The following is a 27670-nucleotide window of genomic DNA, read 5'->3' as shown; positions in this document are numbered from 1 at the left end:
CATTTTCACTTCCCTCAAATCTGAGGACTGCAAAGTTTCAGTCTCCTTGGTGCACATTTGGCCTAGTCATCGGTTGGCGCACCTTGTTTAACCAAGTTGAGCACTATCTGCCAAAGCCACCTATTATTCCAGGATCATGCTGAAAGGCAAGTCTAACACCCAGGTGCTCTTTTTCTCTAACCAATTGCCTCCATTAACTCCTCTCCTGGGCTTCTTTTGTTGGGCTTCTCTCATAGTTCCATCCCTCTTCTCAGACACGAAATGCCGGAAGCTCATGGATTAATCCTCGGGATCATGACTTTCTGTGCAGCTGCCTTCCAAAATACTAGCCTCTCGCTTTTACACTCGCCCTGATCCCTGTCTTTGCAGCTTCCTGCTCCTTCAATCTTCTTCCCGTTCAACTGGCCAAGCAGACTCCCCTTTCTAGCTGTATTGCTAGTTTGCTATAATCAACAGGCATTTTTTCTTTTTCCTCATGCACATTCCCAAATTCCTCAAATGTTTCATCATCTCCTAGTCCCAGTTCTGTGTCCATTGCTCCTGTAACTCTGTTTGACTCCCTCTAGTCCAAATTCAAACTACTTGAGCACCAAACTCACAAACCGCATTCTCTGACTGTCCTGCTTTATCACTTCTCTATCTTTTGAATTAATAGTCAAGTGCCATTGAGCAAGTGAGTGGGCAAAAATTTGGCAGATGGAGTATAATGTTGGAAAATGTGTGGTCATGCACTTTGGCAGAAAAAATTCAAAGATCAAGTTATTATTTAAATGGAGAAAGATTGCAAAGTGCTGCAGTACAGTGGGACCTGGGGGTACTTGTGCATGAAACACAAAAGGATAGTATGCAGGTACAGCAAGTGATCAGGAAGGCCAATGGTATCTTTGCCTTTACTGCAAAGGGGATGGAGTATAAAAGCTGGGAAGTCTTACTGCAGCTATATAAGGTATTGGTGAGGCCACACCTGGAATACTGTATGCAGTTTTGGTTTCCATATTTACGAAAGGATACACTTGCTTTGAAGGCAGTTCAGAGAAGGTTCACTAGGTTGATTCCGGGGATGAGGGGATTGACTTAGGAGGAAAGGTTGAGTAAGTTGGGCCTCTACTCATTGGAATTCAGAAGAATGAGAGGTGATCTTATCGAAACGTATAAGATTATGAGGGGGCTTGACAAGGTGGATGCAGAGAGGATGTTTCCACTGATGGGGGAGACTGGAACTAGAGGGCATGATCTTAGAATAAGGGGCCGCCCATTTAAAACAGAGATGAGGAGAAATTTCTTCTCTGAGCGTTGTAAATCTGTGAAATTCGCAGCCTCAGAGAGCTGTGGAAGCTGGGACATTGAATAAATTTAAGACAGAATTAGACAATAAGGGGTGATGGGGAACGGGCGGGGAAGTGGAGCTGAGTCCATGATCAGATTAGCCATGATCGTATTGAATGGCGGAGCAGGCTCGAGGGGCCATATAGCCTACTCCTGTTCCTATTTCTTATGTTCTTATGTTCAATGTCTGTTGTCTAACTTCGTTCGGCTGCCCTCATAGTTCCATTCCTACTTATCCAAACATAACCATCGTATCTCCACCAATAGCTTCTCTTCCCTCTCCTACATCATAAGCTTGAATCACCCACAGATCTGCCCTTGTGCGCCACCTCTTTCATATATACATGTTGTCATAATACGCAAGCATGGGGTCAGCTTTGATGACATGCACCTCTATCTATCCGCCACCTTTTGATTGCTCAACTGCTTCTTTGTGGTCACACTGCTTGTTCAACATCCACTCTTGAGTCACAACTTCCTCCAACTGAACAGGAAGCCTGAAACTGCCATCTTGAGTCCTCTCCCTGACATTTGGTCTCCAGCTGAACCAATATGTTTCCAACCATGGGGCATCCTGTTTAATTTTGAACTGTGTTTCAGATCCCATATTCTCTCTGTCTGCCTATTTTCACCTTCACAACTGTTATGTATGTTAACTGGGTTTTACTTCCACCGGCGGGCGTGACTGTCTGGATCCTAATGGTCACTGGCAGACACGTGCAAGCTGTGTGTATAATGTTGGCAGCCATGTTGAATCCTCACTTTGAGAATAAATAAACTGGAGTAAGGTCATGCCTGAACTAGCTCACCGTACTTGGCCTTGTGGAGTTATTCGATACTTAACAACAACATTGCCCATCCCAGCTCCATTACCACTAAATCCCTTATTTTTGCCTTTGTCACCTCCAGACTTCACTCCAATCCTCGCCATATCGATTTCTCTTCCTCCAATTTGTGGAAGACTTTGCCGCTTATCTCCTGAAACACTTCCCGCAACCCTGTCCTCGCAGACCTACATTGACTCTCTATCTCTTTCCCCACACCCTGTACCTAAGTTTAATCTCGTTTTTAAAAAATCTATCAATGGCCTTGTCTCCCACCCTCTCTACAAACTCCTCCTGTTTTGTATCTTTTCTCCTTCCCTTCACTTCACCATTGGCAGCAAAGCTTTCAGCTGCGTCAGCCCAACTCTCTGGAATTCCCTTTAACTCCTTTCTCTTCGTCTTTTTGTTGTCAAAATACATCACTTCAACTGAACCTGTTCACCCATCATAACCTCGCCCTTTCTGGCTCAGCATCAGTTTTCCTTTTGCCTATTGGTGAAAGTAACAAATGCAGAGTGTTACATATTCAAGGCGCGATATAAAAGTGATTTTAATCATCCCATAGCTTGGGATTTGCTCAATGACTATCCTTGATATCAAGGCAGCATTTGACTGAGTGTGGCATCAAGGAGCCCGAGTAAAATTAAAGTCAATAGGAATCAGGGGGAAAACTCTGCACTGGCTGGATTCATACCTAGCACAGGGGAAGATGGTTGTGGTTGTTGGAGGTCAATTGTCCCAGCCCCAGAACATCGCTGCAGGAGTTCCTCAGAGCAGTGTCCTAGGCCCAACCATCTTCAGCTGCTTCATCAGTGACCTTCCCTCCATCATAAGGGCAGAAGTGGGGACGTTCGCTGTGTTCAGTTCCATTCCCAACTCCTCAGAAAATGAAACAGTCCATGCCCACATGCAGCAAGACCTGGATGACATTCAGGCTTGGGCTGATAACATTCATGCCACACAAGTGGCAGGCAATAACCACCTCCAACAACAACTTTTATTTATATAGCGCCTTAACGGAGTGAAACGCCCCAAGGTGCTTCACGAAAGTATTGAGCTAAAAATTTGATGCCAAGCCACATAAGTAGAAGTTAGTGCATGCGATCAAAATCTTGGTCAAAGAGGTAGGGTATAAGGAGCGTCTTGAAGGAGGTAGACAGGCAGAGAGGTTTAGGCAGGGAGTTCCAGAGCTTGGGGCCTAGGCAATGGAAGGCACGGCCGCCAATAGTTGAGCAATTATAATCGGGGATGCTCGAGGGAAGAATTAGAGGAGCGCATACAACCTGAGGGTGAGGGAGGCAGGGTTGTGGGGCTGGAGGAGATTAGAAGGGAGGGGCAAAGCCACGGAGGATCTGAAATCGAGGCATTGCGAAACCGGAAGTCAAAGTAGGTCAGTGAGCACAAGGGTAAAGATAAAAACATAAGAAATAGGAGTAAGCCATTTGGCCCCTCGAGCCTGCTCTGCCATTCAATAAGATCATGGATTCAGCTCCACTTCCTTGCCCGCTCCCCATAAACCTTTTCTCTCTTATCGCTCAAAAATCTGTCTATCGCTGCTTTAAATATATTCAATGACCCAGCTTCCACAGCTCTCTGGGGCAGAGAATTCCATAAATTTACAACCCTCAGAGAAGAAATTCCTCCTCATCTCAGTTTTAAATGGGCGGCCCCTTATTCTGAGACTATGTCCCCTAGTTTTAGTTTCCCTTATGAGTGGAAATATCCTCTCTGCAACCACCTTGTCAAGCCCCCTCATTATCTTATATGTTTCGATAAGATCACCTCTCATTCTTCTGAACTCCAATAAGTATAGGCCCAACCTACTCAACCGATCTTCATAAGTCAACACCATCATCTCTGGAATCAACCTGGTGAACCTTCTCTAAACCTTCAATGCAAGTATATCCTTCCTTAAAGGTGGAGACCAAAACTGTATGCAGTACTCCAGGTGTGGCCTCACCAATACTCTGTACAGTTGTAGCAGAACTTTTCTGCTTTTATACTCTATCCCCCTTGCAATAAAGGCCAACATTCCATTTGCCTTCCTGATTACTTGCTGTACCTGCATACTAACTTTTTGTGTTTCGTGCACAAGGACCCCCAAGTCTCTCTGTACTGCAGCACGTTGCAATTTTTCTCCATTTAAATTATAATTTGCTTTTCTATTAATAGTGCCAAATTGAATATCCTCACATTTTCCCACATTATACTCTATCTGCCAACTTTTTGCCCATTCGCTTAGCCTGTCTATATCCCTTTGCAGATTTTTTTGTGTCTTCTTCACAATTTGCTTTCCCACCATCTTTGTATCATCAGCAAACTTGGCTACATTACACTCGGTCCCTTCATCCAAGTTATTAATACAGATTGTAAATAGTTGAGGACCCAGCATGAATTTAGGGAGCTAGGAGCTAAACCGGATGGTCTGCACCTGGGCAGGACCGGAACCAATGTCCTAGGTGGAGTGTTTGCTCGTGCTGTTGGGGAAGGGTTAAACTAATATGGCAGGGGGATGGGAACCTATGCAGGGAGACAGAGGGAAGTAGAATGGGGGCAGAAGCAAAAGACAGAAAGAAGAAAAGAACAGTGACTATATCCTCCTCACAGCTCACACCGAGAGGCTGAACTCCAGGATATAGTCAATGTATTCACTGAGGCATATGAAAGCATGGGCCTTACGCTTAACATCCGTAAGACAAAGGTCCTCCACCAGCCTGTCACCACTGCACAGCATTGCCCTCCAATCATCAAGATCCACGGTGCGGCCCTGGGCAACATGGACCATTTCCCATATTTCGGGAGCCTCTTATCAACAAAGGCAGATATTGATGTGGAGATTCAACATCACCTCCAGTGCGCCAGTGCAGCCTTCAGCCATCTGAGAAAAAGAGTATTTGAAGACCAGGCCCTCAAATCTACCACCAAGCTCATGGTCTACAGGGCTGTAGTAATACCCGCCCTCCTATATGGATCTGAGGCATGGATGATGTATAGAAGTCACCTCAAGTCGCTGGAGATATATCACCAACGATACCTCCGCAAATCCCCTGGGAGGACAGGCGTCCTCGTCCAGGCTAACATCCCCAGTATTGAAGCACTGACCACACTCGATCAGCTTCGCTGGGCAGGCCACAGAGTTCACATGCCAGATACGAGACTCCCTAAGCAAATGCATTATGCGGAGCTCCTTCATTGTAAACGAGCCAAAGGAGGACAGCGGAAACATTATCAGGACACCCTCAAAGTCTCTCTGGTAAAGTGCGACATCACCACTGACACCTGGGAGACCCTGACCGAAGACCGCCCGAGGTGGAGAAAGTACATCCGGGAAGACGTTGAGCTCTTCGAATCTCAACACAGAGCATGAAGAGGCCAAGCGCAGGCAGCGGAAGGAGCACGTGGCAAACCAGCCCCACTGACCCCTTCCCTCGACGAATGTCTGCCCCACCTGTAACAGGGTCTGTGGCTCTCGTATCGGACTGTTCAGCCATCAACGAATTCACTTTGGGAGTGGAAGCAAGTCTTCCTCGAGGGACTGCCTATGATGATGATGACTGTGGCAGGCGCGGAAACCGGATTGGAGGTATTCAAACATGGAATTGCGGGAAAGGTGGGCCTGAATTTGGAAGGCGACAACATGTTTGGAGAGGAAAGGGTGCTTGGAGATAGGGCAGTAGTTTGCATGAACTGGGAGGGGTCGAGAGTTGGTTTTTTGAGGGAGAGGGGGGCACTATCTGAGGAGAGAGAACCGTTAACAATGTTCAGCTAACATGGGAGCCAGAAAAGGAAGTTGGTATTCCCTTCCCTTGATATTCAACAGCATTACCATCACCAAATCCCCCACCATCAACATCCTAGGGATAATCATTGGCCAGAAACTTAACTGGACCATCCACATAAATACTCTGGCAACAAGAGCAGGTCAGAGGCTTGGTAATCTGTAGCGAGTGTCTCACCACCTGATTCTGCCAAAGCCTTTCCACCATCTACAAGGCACAAGTCAGGAGTGGGATGGAATTCTCTCCACTTGCAGCTCCATCCAGGACAAAGCAGCCCACTTGATTGGCACCCCATCCATCACCTTCAACATTCACCCCTCTACTACTGGCGCACCGTGGCTGCAGTATGTACCATCTATAAGATAAGCTGCAGCAACTCACCATGGCTTCTTCGGCAGCACCTCCCAAGCCTGCGACCTAGAAGCACAAGGGCAGCGGGCGCATGAGAGCACAATCACCTGCATGTTCCCCTCCCAAGTTACATAGAAACATAGAAAATAGGTGCAGGAGCAGGCCATTCAGCCCTTCTAGCCTGCACCGCCATTCAACGAGTTCATGGCTGAACATTCAACTTCAGTACCCACTTCCTGCTTTCACGCCATACCCCTTGATCCCCCGAGTAGTAAGGACTTCATCTAACTCCCTTTTGAATATATTTAGTGAATTGGCCTCAACTACTTCCTGTGGTAGAGAATTCCACAGGTTCACCACTCTCTGGGTGAAGAAGTTTCTCCTTATCTCGGTCCTAAATGGCTTACCCCTTATCCTTAGACTGTGACCCCTGGTTCTGGACTTCCCCAACATTGGGAACATTCTTCCTGCATCCAACCTGTCCAAACCCGTCAGAATTTTAAACGTTTCTATGAGGTCCCCTCTCACTCTTCTGAACTCCAGTGAATACAAGCCCAGTTGATTCAGTCTTTCTTGATAGGTCAGTCCCACCATCCCGGGAATCAGTCTGGTGAATCTTCGCTGCACTCCCTCAACAGCAAGTATGTCCTTCCTCAAGTTAGGAGACCAAAACTGTACACAATACTCCAGGTGTGGCCTCACCAAGGCCCTGTACAACTGTAGCAACACCTCCCTGCCCCTGTACTCAAATCCCCTCGCTATGAAGGCCAACATGCCATTTGCTTTCTTAACCGCCTGCTGTACCTGCATGCCAACCTTCAATGACTGATGTACCATGACACCCAGGTCTCGTTGCACCTTCCCTTTTCCTAATCTGTCACCATTCAGATAATAGTCTGTCTCTCTGTTTTTACCACCAAAGTGGATAACCTCACATTTATCCACATTATACTTCATCTGCCACGCATTTGCCCACTCACCTAACCTATCCAAGTCACTCTGTAGCCTCATAGCATCTTCCTCGCAGCTCACACTGCCACCCAACTTAGTGTCATCCGCAAATTTGGAGATACTACATTTAATCCCCTCGTCTAAATCATTAATGTACAATGTAAACAGCTGGGGCCCCAGCACAGAACCCTGCGGTACCCCACTAGTCACTGCCTGCCATTCCGAAAAGTACCCATTTACTCCTACTCTTTGCTTCCTGTCTGACAACCAGTTCTCAATCCACGTCAGCACACTACCCCCAATCCCATGTGCTTTAACTTTGCACATTAATCTCCTGTGTGGGACCTTGTCGAAAGCCTTCTGAAAGTCCAAATATACCACATCAACTGGTACTCCTTTGTCCACTTTATTGGAAACATCCTCAAAAAATTCCAGAAGATTTGTCAAGCATGATCTCCCTTTTACAAATCCATGCTGACTTGGACCTATCATGTCACCATTTTCCAAATGCGCTGCTATGACATCCTTAATAATTGATTCCATCATTTTACCCACTACTGAGGTCAGGCTGACCGGTCTATAATTCCCTGCTTTCTCTCTCCCTCCTTTTTTAAAAAGTGGGGTTACATTGGCTACCCTCCACTCGATAGGAACTGATCCAGAGTCAATGGAATGTTGGAAAATGACTGTCAATGCATCCGCTATTTCCAAGGCCACCTCCTTAAGTACTCTGGGATGCAGTCCATCAGGCCCTGGGGATTTATCGGCCTTAAATCCCATCAATTTCCCCAACACAATTTCCCGACTAATAAAGATTTCCCTCAGTTCCTCCTCCTTAATAGACCCTCTGACCACTTTTATATCCGGAAGGTTGTTTGTGTCCTCCTTAGTGAATACTGAACCAAAGTACTTGTTCAATTGGTCTGCCATTTCTTTGTTCCCCGTTATGACTTCCCCTGATTCTGACTGCAGGGGACCTACGTTTGTCTTTACTAACCTCTTTCTCTTTACATACCTATAGAAACTTTTGCAATCCGCCTTAATGTTCCCTGCAAGCTTCTTCTCGTACTCCATTTTCCCTACCCTAATCAAACCCTTTGTCCTCCTCTGCTGAGTTCTAAATTTCTCCCAGTCCCCAGGTTCGCTGCTATTTCTGGCCAATTTGTATGCCACTTCCTTGGCTTTAATACTATCCCTGATTTCCCTAGATAGCCACGGTTGAGCCACCTTCCCTTTTTTATTTTTACGCCAGACAGGAATGTACAATTGTTGTAATTCATCCATGCGTTCTCTAAATGTCTGCCATTGCCCATCCACAGTCAACCCCTTAAGTATCATTAGCCAATCTATCTTAGCCAATTCATGCCTCATACCTTCAAAGTTACCCTTCTTTAAGTTCTGGACCATGGTCTCTGAATTAACTGTTTCATTCTCCATCCTAATGCAGAATTCCACCATATTATGGTCACTCTTCCCCAAGGGGCCTCGCACAATGAGATTGCTAATTAATCCTCTCTCATTACACAACACCCAGTCTAAGATGGCCTCCCCCCTAGTTGGTTCCTCGACATATTGGTCTAGAAAACCATCCCTTATGCATTCCAGGAAATCCTCCTCCACCGTATTGCTTCCAGTTTGGCTAGCCCAATCTATGTGCATATTAAAGTCACCCATTATAACTGCTGCACCTTTATTGCATGCACTCCTAATTTCCTGTTTGATGCCCTCCCCAACATCACTACTACTGTTTGGAGGTCTGTACACAACTCCCACTAACGATTTTTGCCCTTTAGTGTTCTGCAGCTCTACCCATATAGATTCCACATCATCCAAGCTAATGTCTTTCCTAACTATTGCATTAATCTCCTCTTTAACCAGCAATGCTACCCCACCTCCTTTTCCTTTTATTCTATCCTTCCTGAATGTTGAATACCCCTGGATGTTGAGTTCCCAGCCCTGATCATCCTGGAGCCACGTCTCCGTAATCCCAATCACATCATATTTGTTAACATCTATTTGCACAATTAATTCATCCACCTTATTGCGGATACTCCTTGCATTAAGACACAAAGCCTTCAGGCTTGCTTTTTTAACACCCTTTGTCCTTTTAGAATTTTGCTGTACAGTGGCCCTTTTTGTTCTTTGCCTTGGGTTTCTCTGCCCTCCACTTTTCCTCATCTCCTTTCTGTCTTTTGCTTTTGCCTCCTTTTTGTCTCCCTCTGTCTCCCTGTATAGGTTCCCATCCCCCTGCAATATTAGTTTAACTCCTCCCCAACAGCACTAGCAAACACTCCCCCTAGGACATTGGTTCCGGACCTGCCCAGGTGCAGACCGTCCGGTTTGTACTGGTCCCACCTCCCCCAGAACCGGTTCCAATGCCCCAAGAATTTGAATCCCTCCCTGCTGCACACACCATCCTGACTTGGAAACATACCAGCGTTCCTTCTTCGTCGCTGGGTCACAATCCTGAAACTCCCTCCCTAACAGCAATGTGGGAGTACCTTCATCACGAGGACTGCAGCGGTTGAAGAAGGTGGCTCACCACCACCACCTCCATGGTAATTGGGGATGGGCAATAAATGCTGGTTTTGCCAGCGACGTCCACACCCCAGAACGAATTGTAATTTTTTTTTTTAATTGATGTGGAAAGTGGAGAAATTCTCATTGGTCTGCAGAGTGTGATCTCTTGAAGCTGGGGATTAAAGTAACGATGTGTTTGCTGACCTTCAAGTTGTGCTGTTTGTAAGCTAGAAGTGTTCAATGTAGATTGTTGGTGGTTCCATTTTCCAACATTGGCATGCCTCAACCTTGTTGACATGAAAATTCATCCCGAGTCAAATTATGATGTAGACATTGTTTGAATACTGCACCCTCACCTTTTGATGCCCTAGTACCTAGTAAAACAATTACTCTCACCCTGGCCATTCCCCCAGTATGACCCTCCTCTTCGATCCCTTAAGTACAAGGGATGCAGAGTTGAATGGATGTGGTGGACAACTGATTTAGCCATTCATTGCCAGATCTGGCTGGACCACATAAAGTATTATCGGCTCCTGCTCTTGTCTGCCAACTCATGATTCCAGAATCATTATGGAATGCAAAGATAACCCCCAGCTTCTATTCTCCACTGCTAGCAGTCTTCTTAAACTCCTCTCCCCCCTATCTCCTCCACCTTCACCTCCGCCTTTATGTGGAGGCGGAAGGTGTTGGTAGGGTTCTTAACGAATACTTTGCATCTGTTTTCACAAATGAAAGCGGCAATGCAGATACTGCTATCAAGGAGGAGTGTGATATTCTGGATGAAATAAATATAGAGAGAGAGGAAATATGAAGGCGTTTAGCAGCTTTGAAAGTAGATAAGTCCCCAGGCCCGGGTGAAATGCATCCCAGGCTTTTGAGCGAAGTAAAAGAGGAAATAGCAGAGGCCCTGACCCATTTTCCAGTCCTCTTTGGATCTGGGCATGGTGCCAGAGGATTGGAGGACTGCTAATGTAGTACCCTTGTTTAAGAAGGGAGAAAGGGATAGGCCGAGTAATTATAGGCTTGTCGGTGGGAAAATTATTGGAAAAAATCCTGAAACATAGGATAAATCTACATTTGGAAAGGCAAGGATTAATTAGAGACAGTCAGCACGGATTTGTTAAGAGATCATGTTTGACTAACCTGATTGAATTTTTTGACGAGGTAACCAAAAGAGTCGATGAGGGTAGCGCGTACGATGTAGTATATATGGACTTTAGCAAGGCTTTTGATAAGGTCCCACGTGGTAGACTGGTCATGAAGGTTAAAGCCCATGGGATACAGGGCAAAGTGACAAGTTGGATCCAAAATTGGCTTGGAGGTAGGAAGCAAAGGGTAATGATTGATAGATGTTTTTGTGACTGGAAGGATGTTTCCAGTGGGGTTCCGCAGGGCTCAGTACTGGGTCCCTTGCTTTTTGTGGTATATTATCAACAATTTAGATTTGAATATAGGGAGTATGATTAAGAAGTTTGCAGACTGTGTGGTTGATAATGAAGAGGGAAGTCATGGGCTGCAGGAGGATATCAATCTACTGGTCAGGTGGGCAGAGCAGTAGCAAATGGAATTTAATTCAGAGAAGTGTGAGGGCTAATAAGGAAAGGGTATACACATTAAGCGGTAGGCCACTTAATAGTGTAGATGAACAAAGGGACCTTGGAGTGCTTGTCCACAGATCCCTGAAAGTAGCAGGCCAGGTGGATAAGGTGGTTAAGAAGGCATACTGAATGCTTGCCTTTATTGGCCAAGGCATAGAATATAAGAGCAGGGAGATTATGCTTAAATTGTATAATACTTTGGTCAGGCCACAGCTGGAGTACTGCGTGCAGTTCTGGTCGCCGTATTATAGAAAGGACGTGATTGCACTAGAAAGCGTGCAGAGGAGATTTACTAGGATGTTGCCTGGAATGGAGAATCTTAGTTATGAGGACAGATTGGATAGGCTGGGTTTGTTCTCATTGGAACAGAGGAGGTCGAGAGGAGACGTCATTGAGGTGTACAAAATATTGAGAGGCTTGGACATAGTGGATAGTAAGGGTCTATTTCCATTGGTGGAGGGGTCTATTACGAGGGGGCAGTATTTTAAGGTGGTTGGTGGAAGGTTTAGAGGGGATTTGACGGGAGGCTTCTTTACACAGAGGGTGTGGGGATCTGGAACTCGCTGCCTGGAAGAGAGGTGGATGCAGAAACCCTCACCACTTTTAAGAAGATGGTTGGATGGGCACTTAAAGTGTAGTAATCTGCAGGGTTACGGACCTAGAGCTAGTAATTGGGGTTAGCCTGGATGACCTTCTGTTGGACGGTGCAGATATAATGGTAAGTACTGCAGGGAATAGAATACGGCCAGGGTGATCTCCTGGACTAGTTTCGGTCGCCTGGATGGGTTGGAGAGGAATTTTCCCAGTTTTTTTCTCCCTAAATTGGCCTGGGTTTTTATCTAGTTTTTGCCTCTCCCAGGAGATCACATGGCTCCAGTTGGGGTGGAGTGTAGAATGTTTCAGTATAAAGGGTGTCACAGTTGTGTGAGGTAGACTGGTTGAGTTGGGTGCTGTTTGCCTTTCTGTCATTGTTCATAGGTTTATATGTAACCTTTAGGGCTGCTGACCAAGGGCCATATGGCCCTTTGTCGGCCGGCGCGGACACGATGGGCCGAAATGGCCTCCTTCTGCGCTGTAAATTTCTATGTTTCTAATAAGAAGTGTGAAGAGCTCATGGACTTTTGTCTCTAAGATTGAAACCATCCGATCAGCTGAATCTGACACTTCCCTTCTTTCCCTAGCCCACCGGGCCAAACTTATCCTAAGCTTCCCGCGCACCCCCCCCACCGCCGGCCCTAGCCCTGAACTTTCAACTTTCTCTCTGATCTTCCCTTATGACCTCTCTGTTATATATGTGGACTTGTATTTACTCTTTACAGCCACCAGAGGGCTCATCCCCTGGAGTCCCAAGGGATCCCATAATCCCTTGGGAGCACAGGTATTTAAGGAGGCACTCTGGAGACCTGCAATAAAAGACTACGGTCACACTTTACTTTGAGCTCACAGTGTTCAGTCTGACTCTTTCTCCATACACAACATCCTCCACCCTCATCTTGTCCATGAGACCCACTTCCTGCTCCCTCACCTCTTCCCACCCAACTCCCTTTTCTGTTTCCCATGTTAGCTGGCATTGTTGACTGTTCTCTCTCCTCAGGTACTGTCCATCTCTCCTTCAAATCTGCCGTCATCACCCCTTGACCCCTCCGTCCTTGCAAAGTACAGCCCCATCTACAACCTCCCTTTCCTCTCAAGTCCTTGAACGTGTTGTCATCTACCAACTGTGTGTCCATCTTACCGGAACTCCATGTTTGAATCCCTCCAATCCGGTTTCCATCCCCTGTCACGGTACCGAAACGGCTCTCATCAAAGTCATAAATGACATCCATTGTAACTGTGACAAAGGAAAACTAAGCCTCCTCTTCCTTCTTGACTTGTCCACAGCCTTTGACACGGTTGACCACTCCATCCTCCTCCAACATCTCTCCACTGTCGTCCAACTATGTGGGACTGCACTCGCCTGGTTTCATTCTTATCTATCCAATCGTAGCCATAGAATCACCTGTAATGGCTTCTCTTCCTGCTCCTGCATCGTTATCTCTGTTATACCCCAAGGATAGATCCTGCTATTTCTCATCTACATGTTGCCCCTTGGCGACATCATCCGAAAGCAGTGCCAGTTTCCACATGAACGCTGACAACACCCAGCTCTACCTCACTATCACTTCTCTCGACCCCTCAATGGTCTCTAAATTGTCAGACTGCTTGCGTGACACCCAGTTCTGGATGAGCAGAAATTTTCACCGATTAAATATTGGGAGACCGAAGTCATTGTTTTCAGTCCCTGCCACAAACTGTTCCCAAGCCACTGACTCCATCCCTCTCTCTAGCAATCTGTCTGAGGCTGAAACGCATTGTTCGCAATCTAGCTGTCATATTTGACCCTGAAATGAGCTTCTGACCACATATCTGTGGTATAACTAAAACTGCCTATTTCCACCTCCTTTACATCACCCGTCTCTACCCCTGCCTCAGGTCATCTTCTGCTGAAACCCTCGGCCATGCCTTTGTTACCGTTAGATTTGACTATTCCAACATACTCCTGGCTGGTCTCCCACATTCTACCCTACATAAACTTTGAGGTCACCCAAAACTCGGCTGCCCATGTCCTAACTCGCACCAAGTCCTGTTCACCCATCACCCCTGTGCTCACTGACCTACATTGGCTCTTGGTTAAGCAACACCTCGATTTCAAAATTCTCATCCTTGTTTTCAAATCCCTCCATGGCCTCACCTCGCCCCTGATGTCCTCCAGCCCCACAACCCCCCCCCCCCTCCCCCCCCCCCCCCCGCCCCGGAGATGTCTGCGCTCCTCTAATTCTGCCCTCTTTAGCATCCCTCCATGATTTTAATTGCTCAACGATTGGCGGCCATGCCCTCAACTGCCTAGGCCCTAAGCTTAGGAAGTCCCTCCTTTCAACCTCTCCACCCCTTTCTCCTCCTCCTTTTAAGATGCTCCTTAAAACCTACCTCTTTGACCAAACTTTGTTATCTACCTTAATTTGTCCTTGTGTGGCTCGGTGTCACATTTTTGTCTTGTAACACTCCTGTGAAGTGCCTTGAGTCGTTTTACTCCGTTAAAGGTGCTAAAATATTTTTCTTGCGTTGGCTGCGAAAACAACTTTGGGCAGATTTCAAAATATTTTTGGGGGGGTTAATAAATCCATCCAGCATTGTTCTGACTGAAGACTGAAAATTAACACAATAATAGGCCATAAGTGTTAGAAAAAAACTACAAGGGTCCAATCAGTCACGTTGATTGATTGAAGAATGTCAAAAGTATTCAGGTAACACATGTTTTTTTTTAAGAGTTTCTAGTGCCAGTGAGCTCTTTCTATAAGCAGACTGCATCTCATGAATTGCAACCTGTTACCTTTTTTAACTTTCTACTGTTCTGAGATAGTATAGCCTAGTTTTAAAATATAATTTGATTGTAGTGAATTACATCATGGAAGGTGCTCAGTACAGAATGTGGAAAAGTGCAGAAGGTGGAAAAATAGGACTTCAGGCAGGTTAAAGCTACTGGTCGGTATTGTGTACAATTAGATGATTCACAGGGCTAGAATTTCCAAAACATCCGCCAGGCGGATTGCCGCCCAAAATACTGCTAAAATTTTAAAATTACCGCGTGCAAAAAATTCCACATAAAAAGGAAAACATTTCAACCGGCAGAAAAAATTGACCTTGCACCCTGATTCTTGGCGGAAAACACGATCTTAGGCTGATTGGGCGGTTCTTAAACAAAATGGGCGGTAATTATTAAAATTTAGACGTGCTAAGGATGGGGGAAAATACAAATTTTTTCCAAAAATAAAATAAAAAATCAGAACATTCTCAGGACCCTTTTCAACTTAATCACTGAAATAATAATTAAAAACCCTTTAACTTTTTTTTGCAGGGCTACTTACCTCCCATCCAGCTCCTGCTGCTTCTCGTGGGTGGTTTTTTTTCAATCTTACCTACAGGTCAAAACTTGGGCGGTGGCGGTTTTTGGACGGTGCACGCCGGTGGTCCGCTCATCGGTATTTCAAAACCGCCGGCAGAACTCTTTCTGGAAAATTCCACCGGGTAGCTTTCCGACCAATACCGCCGAGAAACTGGGCGGATATGCAGTGGAAAATCCAGCCCACAGAAACATATTAAAACCACTATCTAGTGACAGTTTTGCAATACATAAGAGATGGTATTCTCCCTGATGATTCTGGTAATATGTAAGCTGCTTAGAGTTCAGTGCATCCCAAATGTCTGTCTAAGGTAATGGAGTTATTTTTTTTGAGAAATTCTATTTACATTGCCACTTTTGTACCAGTATTAATACACGTACAATGTTTCTGTTTCAATAAATTTTAAAACTTTCGATAAGCAAATCATTGGCTTAAACTGATTACAACTTTTTCTCATGCTAATTCAGGATGGAGTTTTTGGGACACTTTTGAAGTAGGAAGAAAGAATTTGCCCTGCTGGCTTTTAATGTATTAAAGCAAATGCGTGCAAATTTCGTAACTGGAGGTGACCTTTTAGGTGGCACCCAGCAAGAGGGCATGGCGAAGAATACTGTTTTTTTGGGGGAAGGTCGGGGAGGAAGAAAGGATGAAGAGTCGACTGTGTGTCTCATTTGAATCACAGTGGATGACTCTGGTCTACTGGCTGAAGTACCTCTATTGGCACTCTCCCATTGCTAGGCATATAATCTTGGAGTTGGCTCTCTTTCAAAGATGTCAGGTTTACGTCTCCACTCTTCCTTTTCAAGAAGAAACTCAGACGTGCAATCGGCAGGGGAGGGAACCTCAAAAGGAAGAAAATTGGGCTAAAAAAAATGAACAGTTTTGTGCCTGGTTATCCATGGTGATGTTTTTGATTGAACACTGAGCCTGGTTAGTTCATTGGTAGGAGGAAAGATTCTTCTCATTTGGCTCCAGATAACTCTGCAAGCCAATATGTGCAATAGCCCTCACTTGCCAATACTCCATGATTGTAAGTTGCATGGTTTTAACTCCAGCAGAGCTCCCTATGCAATGCCAGAAACCCTAAGCCTTGGCTTTTACAAAGTGCATGTATTGAGGAGGAAAATACAACAAAATTCTACTAGCGTAGCTTTTACAACTGATGGCACAAGTAGAAACCATATAAATAAGACACCCAGTCGACTCTCCTTTATCTCTTCGCTCTGATGGTGTTTGCTTTTGTCTTCCATTACCTCCCCAATACCTTTCTCCAACATGGGAAATATAGTTGTCTGCTGGTTTTTAAAAATGGTGAGAAAAAAATTGAGTAAGTGAACGAATTCAGCAAAATCAGAGCTGTGGATTCTTTATCCTGATTAAAACGACACAATTTGGCCCCCAAAACGTCAGTAAAATTCCAAGAATGTATACCATATAATTCAGTTTCACATTCAGTCACAGTAAATGAATGGCTGTGATAAGCATTGGCATAAAACAGCATGTCTTCCAACGAAACAGGGCCAAATTTAATATAAAAGCAATACATCATCATATGCATTTCCTTATTCTCAAGTCACACTTCTAAACAAATAAATTCCAGATAAATTGCTTGCAGATCAGTAGCTCCTATGCAAATTTCTAATGAAGGGTCGTACAGAGAAACTTTCTCACCAATAGAAAATGTCTTATTGACACACTAATCAGAATACATGTAGCCTATAACATTTTTGAAGAATCCAAGCCAGCCTGTCTATCCTGGGTTCTAACCTACAGCATGAAAAACAATGAAGCTGATCTTGACCTGTTCCCCCACCAAATAATTAAACTCTGATTTGAGCCTGAATGGGTCACCATTACTTTAGCAACAGAATAATGCATTGCGTGTTATAACACTCCTGCCCTTGGTAAACCATATATTCAATTTATTGTGAGTTATGTCACCGGAGATCTGCTGACTTGTAATTTTAATTAACGTGTGCTACATAATCACAAGGGGAACAAATCATTTGTGGCTCTCTTATAAACTTATTGCAATCTATTTGTGAGGAAAGTAGCTTTTTGGAGGTGCAAAGATCAACAAGAGATTTAATCTGAAGATGGTACAGTATTAAAAATATAACATTTTTGTATATCCATTGAATCTTGAAGAAAGTTTGAAGCTGCTTTATACTGGTGCTTGTTTAGTTTTGATTCTAGGAAGCCAGCATCCTCTTAAATTTGACTTTAGTCCTTTTTTTTCTTGTGTAAGGGTTTTTGATCTGTACCTGATGTTTTGATCCGTATGTGGGTTTAGCTGTGTGAATGGCTCGGGTGCTAGTCTCTCAAAATACAAACTAGGCACTGGTGCAAGAGGAACTTTACACTGTTGTATAACAAGGACACGTTTGTTGTGCATGATTTAAAAGCACACTTGTGACCACATTGAGCTGGCAAGGATTCTTGGTGTGTAAGCAAGTATTAACATACCTCTTTGACCTTCATGGATTTTTTAATGCACAGTAATTAACTTTGATGGCTTTTCTAATTAACAGTTTCTTATGTCTGGCTGGGCCACGGGTTACTCATTCCGCTGTGACATTGTGGATTACTCCAGGAGTCCGCAAGCCCTCAGGGTAAGTAATTATTCAACTGCTCTTTTTTACAATCATGCTTTAAATTTGTGTACATGTAAGAGACATGAAAGGGTTTCTGATTTAATTTCTGTAAGTCATTTTTCAATGTTGGGGGTTGAGAGAAAATGCATGTTGATTCACAATTGGTTATCCTAGAAAAACAGCCTGGTACAGTAACAATTACAAATTGTTTAGTCTGAGCAAAGTGTAGAAGTACAGACTTAACACTTTTAACACTTTCAAAGAAGAGCAGGGAGTTATCCCTCAATCAACATAATAAAAACATTATCTGATCATTATCACATTGCCTTCTCTTCCTTCCTTGCATGTAGTTAGAAGTATCATGTATAGGGCAGAGACAAGGACAAACATTTGAATCTGTCATGCAAACTCATTTTATGGAAATAAACTAATAAACTGAAGATAAATAGTGAATTTGAAATACCTATTAAGGGATTCCTGCAGTTGTTACCTCTCTGGAGCACTAAAACTCAGTTGAGGCCTGTTGCTGCTACATCTCATATGTCAGTTTCTGCATCGCCATGCATTAGATGGTGCAAGTTGTAATCGTTTTTTACCTCTTATTTTTGTGTGTGTCATTTGTTTTGAGATGTTGAATAGAGGCCCCATCTACCCTTTAGGTGGATGTAAACTATCCCATGGCACTATTAAAGGGGTGTCTTGCTGTCCTAAGCAAAATCCACTCTTTAACCATGAGCATCAAAACAGATTCCAGTTATTAGTCTTGCTGTTTTGGGGACCTTGTTGTACACAAATTACCTTCAAAATAAATGACTCATGTGATGATGTATTGGTTGTGAAGCCCTATTTTGACAGCCTAAGGATGTGAAAGATGCTATATAAATTCAAATTTGTCCTTTCTGGGGGAAAAATAATTGGGCTGCATTTTCATGTACTAATATATCTTTATCTTAGATGGCCTGGACGTGCTGGCTTTTTTACATATCCAAGTTTATTGAGTTATTGGACACTGTAAGTATCATGGGAGCAAATTAGAAATGTTATTTATATCTTGGCACTGGCAGTGTGGGTCTTTCCTTTAAAAAAAAGTATTAATCTTGTAGAAATGTATATCCAGTTACATAATTGACAATATTAATTGCAGCATGAAGTGTTTAAGAAAAAAAATGTCTCTTAAAAAGGTTGCAGTAATAAAGGTTGTATTGAAAAAATTTTTTGCAGCTGTTTAAAGCTGTAATTCAGTTACATGACACCTGGTTATATTTTGTGCTACACAATTCCGTGTCTCTGGCTTTTGCAAGTACGACAAGTGTCAATTTTGTGAGATGCCCTGTTCCCTTCCCTGTCCCCCAAACGTAAAGAACCCTAAAATGAATGTTGACATTGCATAGACTCTGGAAATGCCACAACATATTGTAGAAAAGTATGCAACAATTAATGCTGTGTTGTATTGGTGTCAGTCTTCCCCTATATAGAGTGACATTGATGAGGTTGAGTTCAGTCCTGAAGCAGATTAATTTTGCATAAACATTTAACCTTAGTTTTATGGTATATGAATCACAGATATGATGTTCTAAGCAAAGTGCATTGTAACCCCAGTATGATGAGAAGTCAAACAAATGATCTATCACTGAGTTTCTAGTCTCCCCTGTGCAGCTGTGGCAAAGTGCTAGGGAGTGATCAATTCTGTTTCAAACACCAGCCAGTATTTGCTTTGTAGTAGCATTTGTGGAGACTGAGGAACAACACGCTCTTTCACTATCTAGATGGAATTGATGCATGGCATGGGGAGACCGAACAGGTATTTTTGTGTTTGTATGTTCATACATGCCAATCTAGAAACTAAATGAAAGCTGATCATCAGTTTCTGCGGCTGTAGACGTGACTCCAGGATGGTATGGTGTCTCCCTGATGCCAAGGTCAAGGATGTCACAGAGCGGACGCAGGGCATTCTGGGGGTAGAAGGTAAACAGCGAGAGGTCGTTGTCCATATCGGGACCAACGACTTAAGTAGAAAGAGAGATGAGGCCCTGCAGGCAGAACTTGGGGAGCTCAGAGAAAAATTAAAGGGAAGGACCTCAAAGGTAGTAATCTCCGGATTACTCCAGGTGCCACGTACTAATAATAAGGATAGAGAGGATGAACGCGTGGCTGGAGAGTTGTTGTAGGAGGGAGGGCTTTAAATTCCTGAGGTATTGGGACTGCTTCTGGGGGTGATGGGACCTGTACAAACCGGACGGGTTGCACCTCAACAGCGCCAGGACCAATATCCTCGCGGGGAGTTTTGCCAGTGCTGTTGCGGAGAGTTTAAACTAGCTTGGCAGAGGGATGGGAATCTGAACAAATTCAATAGGGAAGGAAGTAAAGCTGAAATTGGATAGCGAGAATTTAGAAAGTGAATCTGTAAGACAGAGGAAACAAGGGTTAGGAAGTAATAATCAAGGAGGTATTCCTGTGCTAAATGGTATATACTTTAATGGAAGAAGTATAGCGAATAAGGCGGATGAGTTAAGAGCACAGGTCGACACTTGGGAGTATGACATTATAGCCATTACAGAGACATGGCTGAAAGAGGGGCAGTTTGGCAGCTCAATTCGAGCCTGCACTACCATTCAATATAATCATGGCTGATCATGCAACTTCAGTACCTCCTGCCTTCTCTCCATACCCCCCGATCCCTTTAGCCGTAAGGGTCACATCTAACTCCCTTTTGAATATATCCAACAAACTGGACTCAACAACTTTCTGTGGTAGAGAATTCCATAGGTTCACAATTCTCTGGGTGAAAAAGTTTCTCCTCATCTCGGTCCTACATGGCTTACCCCTTGTCCTTAGACTGTGACCCCTGGTTCTGGACTTCCCCAACATCGGGAACATTCTTCCTGCATCTAACCTGTCCAATCCCATCAGAATTGTATATGCTTCGATGAGATCCCCTCTCATTCTTCTAAATTCCAGTGAATATAAGCCTAGTCGATCCAGTTTTTCTTCATATGTCAGTCCTGCCATCCCAGGAATCAATCTGGTGAACCTTCGCTGCACTCTCTCAATAGCAAGAATGTCCTTCCTCGGATTAGGAGACCAAAACTGCATGCAATGCTCAAAGTGTGGACTCACCAAGGCCCTGTACAACTGCAGTAAGACCTCCCTACTCCTATATTCAAATCTTCTCGCTATAAAAACGAACATGCTATTTGCTTTCTTAACTGCCTGCTGTACCTGTACGCCAACTTTCAATGACTGATGTACCATGACACCCAGGTCTCGTTGCACCTCCCCTTTTCCTAATCTGTCACCATTCAGATAATATTCTGCCTCCCTGTTTTGCCACCAAAGTGGATAACGTCACATTTATCCACATTATACTGCATCTGCCATGCATTTGCCCACTCGCCTAACCTGTCCAAGTCACCCTGCAGCCTCTTAGCATCCTCCTCACAGCTCTCACTGCCACCCAGCTTAGTGTCATCTGCAAACTTGGAGATATTACATTCAATTCCTTCGTCTAAATCATTACTATATATTGTAAATAGCTGGGGTCCCAGCACTGAACCTTGTGGTACCCCACTCGTCACTGCCTGCCATTCTGAAAAGGACCCGTTTATTCCCACTCTTTGCTTCCTGTCTGCCAACTAGTTCTCTATCCACCTCAATACATTACCCCCAATCCCATGTGCCTTAATTTTGCACACTAATCTCTTGTGTGGGACCTTGTCAAAAGCCTCTGAAAGTCCAAATACACCACATCCACTGGTTCTCCCTTATCCACTCGACTCGTTACATCCTCAAAAAATTCTAGAAGATTTGTCAAGCATGATTTCCCTTTCATAAATCCATGCTGACCTGGACCGATCCTGTCACTGCTTTCCAAATGCGCTGCTATTACATCTTTAATCATTGATTCCATCATTTTCCCCACCACTGGTGTCAGGCTAACCGGTCTATAATTCCCTGTTTTCTCTCTCCCTCCTTTTTTAAAAAGTGGGGTTACATTAGCTACCCTCCAATCCACAGGAACTGATCCAGAGTCTATGGAATGTTGGAAAATGACCAAAAATGCATCTACTATTTCTAGGGCCACTTCCCTAAGTACACTGGGATGCAGACAGTCAGGCCCTGGGGATTTATTGGCCTTCAATCCCATCAATTTCCCTAACACCATTTCCTAACTAATAAGGAGTTCCCTCAGTTCCTCCTTCTCGCCAGACCCTCGGTCGCCTAGTATTTTCGGGAGGTTATTTGTGTCTTCCTTAGTGAAGACAGAGTCAAAGTATTTATTCAATTGGTCTGCCATTTCCTTGTTCCCCATTATAAATTCACCTGATTCTGACTGTAAGGGACCTACATTCGTCTTCACTAATCTGTTTCTCGTCACATATCCCTTTCAGGCAATTTAGGCTTCTTCCTGCATAACAATAGCACTCTTCTAATTAATCCTATTGTTGCATAAGACACACGGCACAGAAACAGGTCATTCGGCCAACCAGTCCATACCGGCGTTTATGCTCCACTTGAGCCTCCTCCCGTCTTACCTCATCTAACTCTAGCAGCATAACTGGCTATTCTCTTCTCCCTCATATGCTTGTATGCATCCTTACTATTCACTTCAACCGCTCCCTGCGCAGTGGGTTCCACATTCTCACCACTCTTTGTGTAAAGAAGTTTCTTCTGAATTCCTTATTGGATTTCTTGGTGACTATCTTATATTGGTGGCCTCTAGTTATGCTCTTCCCCACAAATGGAAACATTCTCACTGTATCCATTGTTCATAATTTTACAAAGACCTCTATTAGGTCACCACTCAGCCTTTTTTCAAGAGAAAAGAGACACAGCCTGTTCACCCTTTCCTGATGTATATACCTTCGCATTTACATAAGTACATAAGAAATAGGAGCAGGAGTAGGCCATCCGGCCCCTCGAGCCTGCTCAACCATTTAATACGATCATGGTGATCCGATCATGGACTCGGGTCCACTTCCCTGCCTGCTCTCCATAACCCTTTATTCCTTTATCGGTTAAGAAACTGTCTATCTCTGTCTTAAATTTTTTAAATGACCCAGCTTCCACAGCTCTCTGAGGCAGCAAATTCCAGAGATTTACAACCCTCAGAAGAAATTTCTCCTCATCTCAGTTTTAAATGGGTGGCCCCTTATTCTAAGATTATGCCCCCTAGTTCTAGTCTCCCCTATCAGTGGAAATATCCTCTCAAGCCATCTTGTCAAGCCCCCTCATAATCTTATACGTTTCGATAAGATCACCTCTCATTCTTCTGAATTCCAATGAGTAGAGACCCAACCTACTCAACCTTTCCTCATAAGTCAACCCCCTCAGCTCCGGAATCAACCTCGTGAACCTTCTCTGAACTGCCTCCAAACCAAGTATATCCTTTCTTAAATATGGAAACCAAAACTGCACGCAGTATTCCAGGTGTGGCCTCACCAATACCCTGTATAGCTGTAGCAAGACTTCCCTGCTTTTATACTCCATCCCCTTTGCAATAAGGGCCAAGATTCCATTGGCCTTCCTGATCACTTGCTGTACCTACATACTAATCTTCTTGTGTTTCATGCACAAGTACCTCCAGGTCCTGGTGTATGGCAGCACTTTGCAATTTTTCTCCATTTAAATAATAACTTGCTCTTTGATTTTTTTCTGCCAAAGTGCATAACCTCACACTTTCCAACATTATACTCCATCTGCCAAATTTTTGGTATCATCCTTGCAAATCTTTGCTGCGCCCTCTCCAGTGCCGCAGTATCCTTTTTATAAATTTTATAATGGTAATTAGAACTGTATATAGTACTCAATGTGTGGTCTAACCAAGGTTCGATAAAGGTTTAGCATAACTTCCCGACTTTACAATTCTCTACCCTCTAGGAATAAACCCTAGTGCTTGGTTTACTTTTTTTTAAGCGATTTGTACTGCACTTTGCTTTGACACAGCTGTCCATCCAGCCCCGCCCCCCCCCACTGCCCGTACTGCATTTATTTGACCGACAGGTGACAAGCTCAGCCCCCCCTCCAAGCCAGATCGTTCCATGCACATGGTGCCAAGAAGCAGGACCTGAGGCTCCGACTCTTCCACCCCCACCCCCCGCCAAGAGAGCGAGCGAGTGAGACCTTGGGATGGATGGTTCCAGTGACTCATTCCTGTCAAACTTCAGGGTGTGGCTTATCCTCCAAGGTGACCAATCAGAAACAAAGGGTGGAGCATTTTGGCAGTGCAAATAAACGCGTCCTTTTTTTATGGCCTTGCTAACCTGTGTCCCAACCTTTAGTGATTTGTGTATTTGTACTCTGAGATCCCTTTGTTACTCTACCCCACCTAGACTCACACCCTCCAAGTAATAGGTGACCCCCTATTCTTCCTACCAAAATGTAATCCCTCACATTTATCTGTGTTGAACTTCATTTGCCAATTATATGCCCATTCTACAGGTTTATTAATGTCCTCCTGTAATTTGTTGCAGTCCTCCTCAGTATTGACTATCCCTTCCCCCCTCCCCCCCGCACCACCACCAATTTGGTGTCATCTGCAAATTTAGAAATTGTTTTTGATTCCAAAGTCGAAATTGTTAATGTAAATTGTGAACCACAGTAATCCCAGCATTGATCCTTGTGGAACACCACTACCGACCTTCTGCAACTGTGAATAGCTACTCTTTGCCCTACACTCTTGAAGCCGGCTAACTCTCCATTCTGGCAAGGCCCGGCTAACTGTGAGAGTCCGGATCGCGAGGGGAAAGTGAGTTTTGAGGTTGTTTTTTTATATATATATATATATAGCAGAGAGAAGCACGGGCAGGAATATAAATAAAAACAAAATAAAATGTAGCAAAAATACATAGCTTTAACTGCAAAGGTCATGATATTTGAATTTTTTTTTGAGCCCAAAATCACTTCTTTAAGAATGGCTCACTGCCACCTTCTCAAAGGTAAGCAAAAGCGACGTAACCCAAGAATTAATAAAATAAAAAGAAATGCATAGTTAGTGGAAGCAGTTAACCATGTGACAAATAATACATTTTTATCATTAAAATATATTCAGTCACTGTTGTGTATATAATTGGAAACTCTTTACCACTGTCCCCCCCGCCAAACCTGTAAATGTATTGAACAATTTTTTGAACTGAAATTATCTTGATCTTGACCTCCGATTGATGAGCAAAACTTTAGTTTTTTTAATAAGAATGCCTTCTAACTTGGTAATACAATTTTCAGATGATTAAAGACACTAATAAATTATGATATTTCTTGTTTTCCCACATAGATCTTCTTTGTACTTCGAAAGAAGAACAGCCAAGTGACATTCCTTCATGTCTATCACCATAGCATCATGTCTTTCACATGGTGGTTTGGAGTCAAATTTGCTCCAGGTAAAGTTATTGACCAGTAGGATGTTCAACTCACATCAACTATGACAGCTTTTATTCTTAAGATAGAATTTTCAGCAAGTGGGTCACTCTACCTCTGGTAATCTGTGAAAGTATGTCTTGGTTTGTGAAGCTGTCTAACAATGAAACAGTGCATGCTGGGGATTTTAATTGTTGTCTCACTGCATCTCCTGTTCGTCCAAAACATGGAAAATACTGCAAACTGACCCACATCAGAACATAAGAAATAAGAGCAGGAGTAGGCCACCTGACCCCTTGAGCCTGCTCCACCGTTGGACTCAGCTCCACTTCCCTGCCCACTCCCCATAACCCTTTACTCCCTTATCACAAAAATTTGCCTATCTCCGCCAAATATATTCAATGACTCAGCCTCCACAACTCTCTGGGGCAGATAATTCCATAGATTCACAAACCTCTGAGAGAAGAAATTTCTCCTCATCTCTGTTTTAAATGGGCGGCCCCTTATACTGAGACTATGTCCCCTAGTTTTAGTTTCCCCTACGAGTAGAAATATCCTCTCTGCATCCATCTTGTCAAGCCCCCTCATTATCTTGTGTTTCGATAAGATCACCTCTCATTCTTCTGAACTCCAATGCGTATAGACCCAACCTATCTTCATAAATCAAACCCCCTCATCACCGGAATCAACAGTGAACCTTCTCTGAACAGCCTCCAATGCAAATATATCCTTCCTTAAATACGGAGACCAAAACTACGCAGTACTCTAGGTGTGGCCTCACCAATACCCTGTACAATTGTAGCAGGACTTCTCTGCTTTTATACTCTTATCCCCACTTTCCATTTGTCTTCCTGATTACTTGCTGTACCTGCATACTAACTTTTTGTTTCATGCACAAGGACTCCCAGGTCTCTCTGTACTGCAGCACTATGCAATTTTCTACATTTAAATTATAATTGGCTTTTCTATTTTTTTCTGCCAAAGTGGATAACCTCGACATTTTCCCACATTATACTCAATCTGCCAAATTTTTGCCCACTCACTTAGCCTGTCTATATCCCTTTGCAGATTTTTTGTGTCCTCCTCACAATTTGCTTCCCCACCCATCTTTGTATCATCAGCAAACTTGGCTACATTACACTCGGTCCCTTCATAGAAACATAGAAAATAGGTGCAGGAGTAGACCATTCGGCCCTTCGAGCCTGCACCACCATTCAATGAGATCGTGGCTGATCATTCCCTCAGTACCCCTTTCCTGCTTTCTCTCCATACCCCTTGATCTCTTTAGCCATAAGGGCCATATCTAACTCCCTCTTGAATATATCCAATGAACTGGCATCAACAACTCTCTGCGGCAGGGAATTCCACAGGTTAACAACTCTCTGAGGGAAGAAGTTTCTCCTCATCTCAGTCCTAAATGGCCGACCCCTTATCCTAAGACTATGTCCCTTGGTTCTGGACTTCCCCAACATCGGGAACATTCTTCCCGCATCTAACCTGTCCAGTCCTGTCAGAATCTTATACGTTTCTATGAGATCCCCTCTTATCCTTCTAAGCTCTAGTGAATAAAGGCCCAGTTGATCAGTCTTTCCTCATATGTTAGTCCAGCCATCCCTGGAATCAGTCTGGTGAACCTTCGCTGCACTCCCTCTATAGCAAGAACGTCCTTCCTCAGATTAGGAGACCAAAACTGAACACAATATTCCAGGTGAGGCCTCACCAAGGCCCTGTACAACTGCAGTAAGACCTCCCTGCTCCTATACTCAAATCCCCTAGCTATGAAGCCCAACATACCATTTGCCTTCTTCACCGCCTGCTGTACCTGCATGCCAACTTTCAATGACTGATGAACCATGACACCCAGATCTCTTTGCACCTCCCCTTTTCCTAATCTGCCGCCATTCAGATAATATTTTGCCTTCGTGTTTTTGCCCCCAAAATGGATACCCTCACATTTATCCACATTATACTGCATCTGCATGTATTTGCCCACTCACCTAACCTGTCCAAGTCACCCTGCAGCCTCTTAGCATCCTCCTCACAGCTCACACCGCCACCCAGTTTAGTGTCATCTGCAAACGTGGAGTTATTACACTCAATTCCTTCATCTAAATCGTTAATGTATATTGTAAAGAGCTGGGATCCCAGCACTGAGCCTTGCGGCACTCCACTAGTCACTGCCTGCCATTCTGAAAAGGACCCGTTTATCCCGACTCTCTGCTTCCTGTCTGTCAACCAGTTCTCTATCCATGTCAGTACATTACCCCCAATACCATGTGCTTTGATTTTGCACACCAATCTCTTGTGCGGGACCTTGTCAAAAGCCTTTTGAAAGTCCAAATACACCACATCCACTGGTTCTCCCTTGTCCACTCTGCTAGTTACATCCTCAAAAAATTCCAGAAGATTCGTCAGGCATGATTTCCCCTTCAT

At 44.1% G+C, this 27670-nt stretch overlaps 1 protein-coding gene across 1 annotated transcript in view; it reads left to right on the top strand.

Annotated features, from left to right (window-relative positions):
- The window catches only part of elovl7a (ELOVL fatty acid elongase 7a), a 41852-nt gene that overhangs the window by 4132 nt on the left and 10050 nt on the right, over window positions 1-27670 (top strand). The window contains exons 4-6 of the mRNA XM_070862552.1: window positions 17822-17902; window positions 18839-18895; window positions 25155-25260. Coding sequence (XP_070718653.1) covers window positions 17822-17902; window positions 18839-18895; window positions 25155-25260 — 244 coding nt within the window. The remainder of the gene's footprint in view (window positions 1-17821; window positions 17903-18838; window positions 18896-25154; window positions 25261-27670) is intronic.

Source organism: Pristiophorus japonicus, chromosome 2 (assembly GCF_044704955.1).
Source record: "Pristiophorus japonicus isolate sPriJap1 chromosome 2, sPriJap1.hap1, whole genome shotgun sequence".
Taxonomy (NCBI): domain Eukaryota; kingdom Metazoa; phylum Chordata; class Chondrichthyes; family Pristiophoridae; genus Pristiophorus; species Pristiophorus japonicus.
This window is presented reverse-complemented; position numbering and strand designations above follow the sequence as displayed.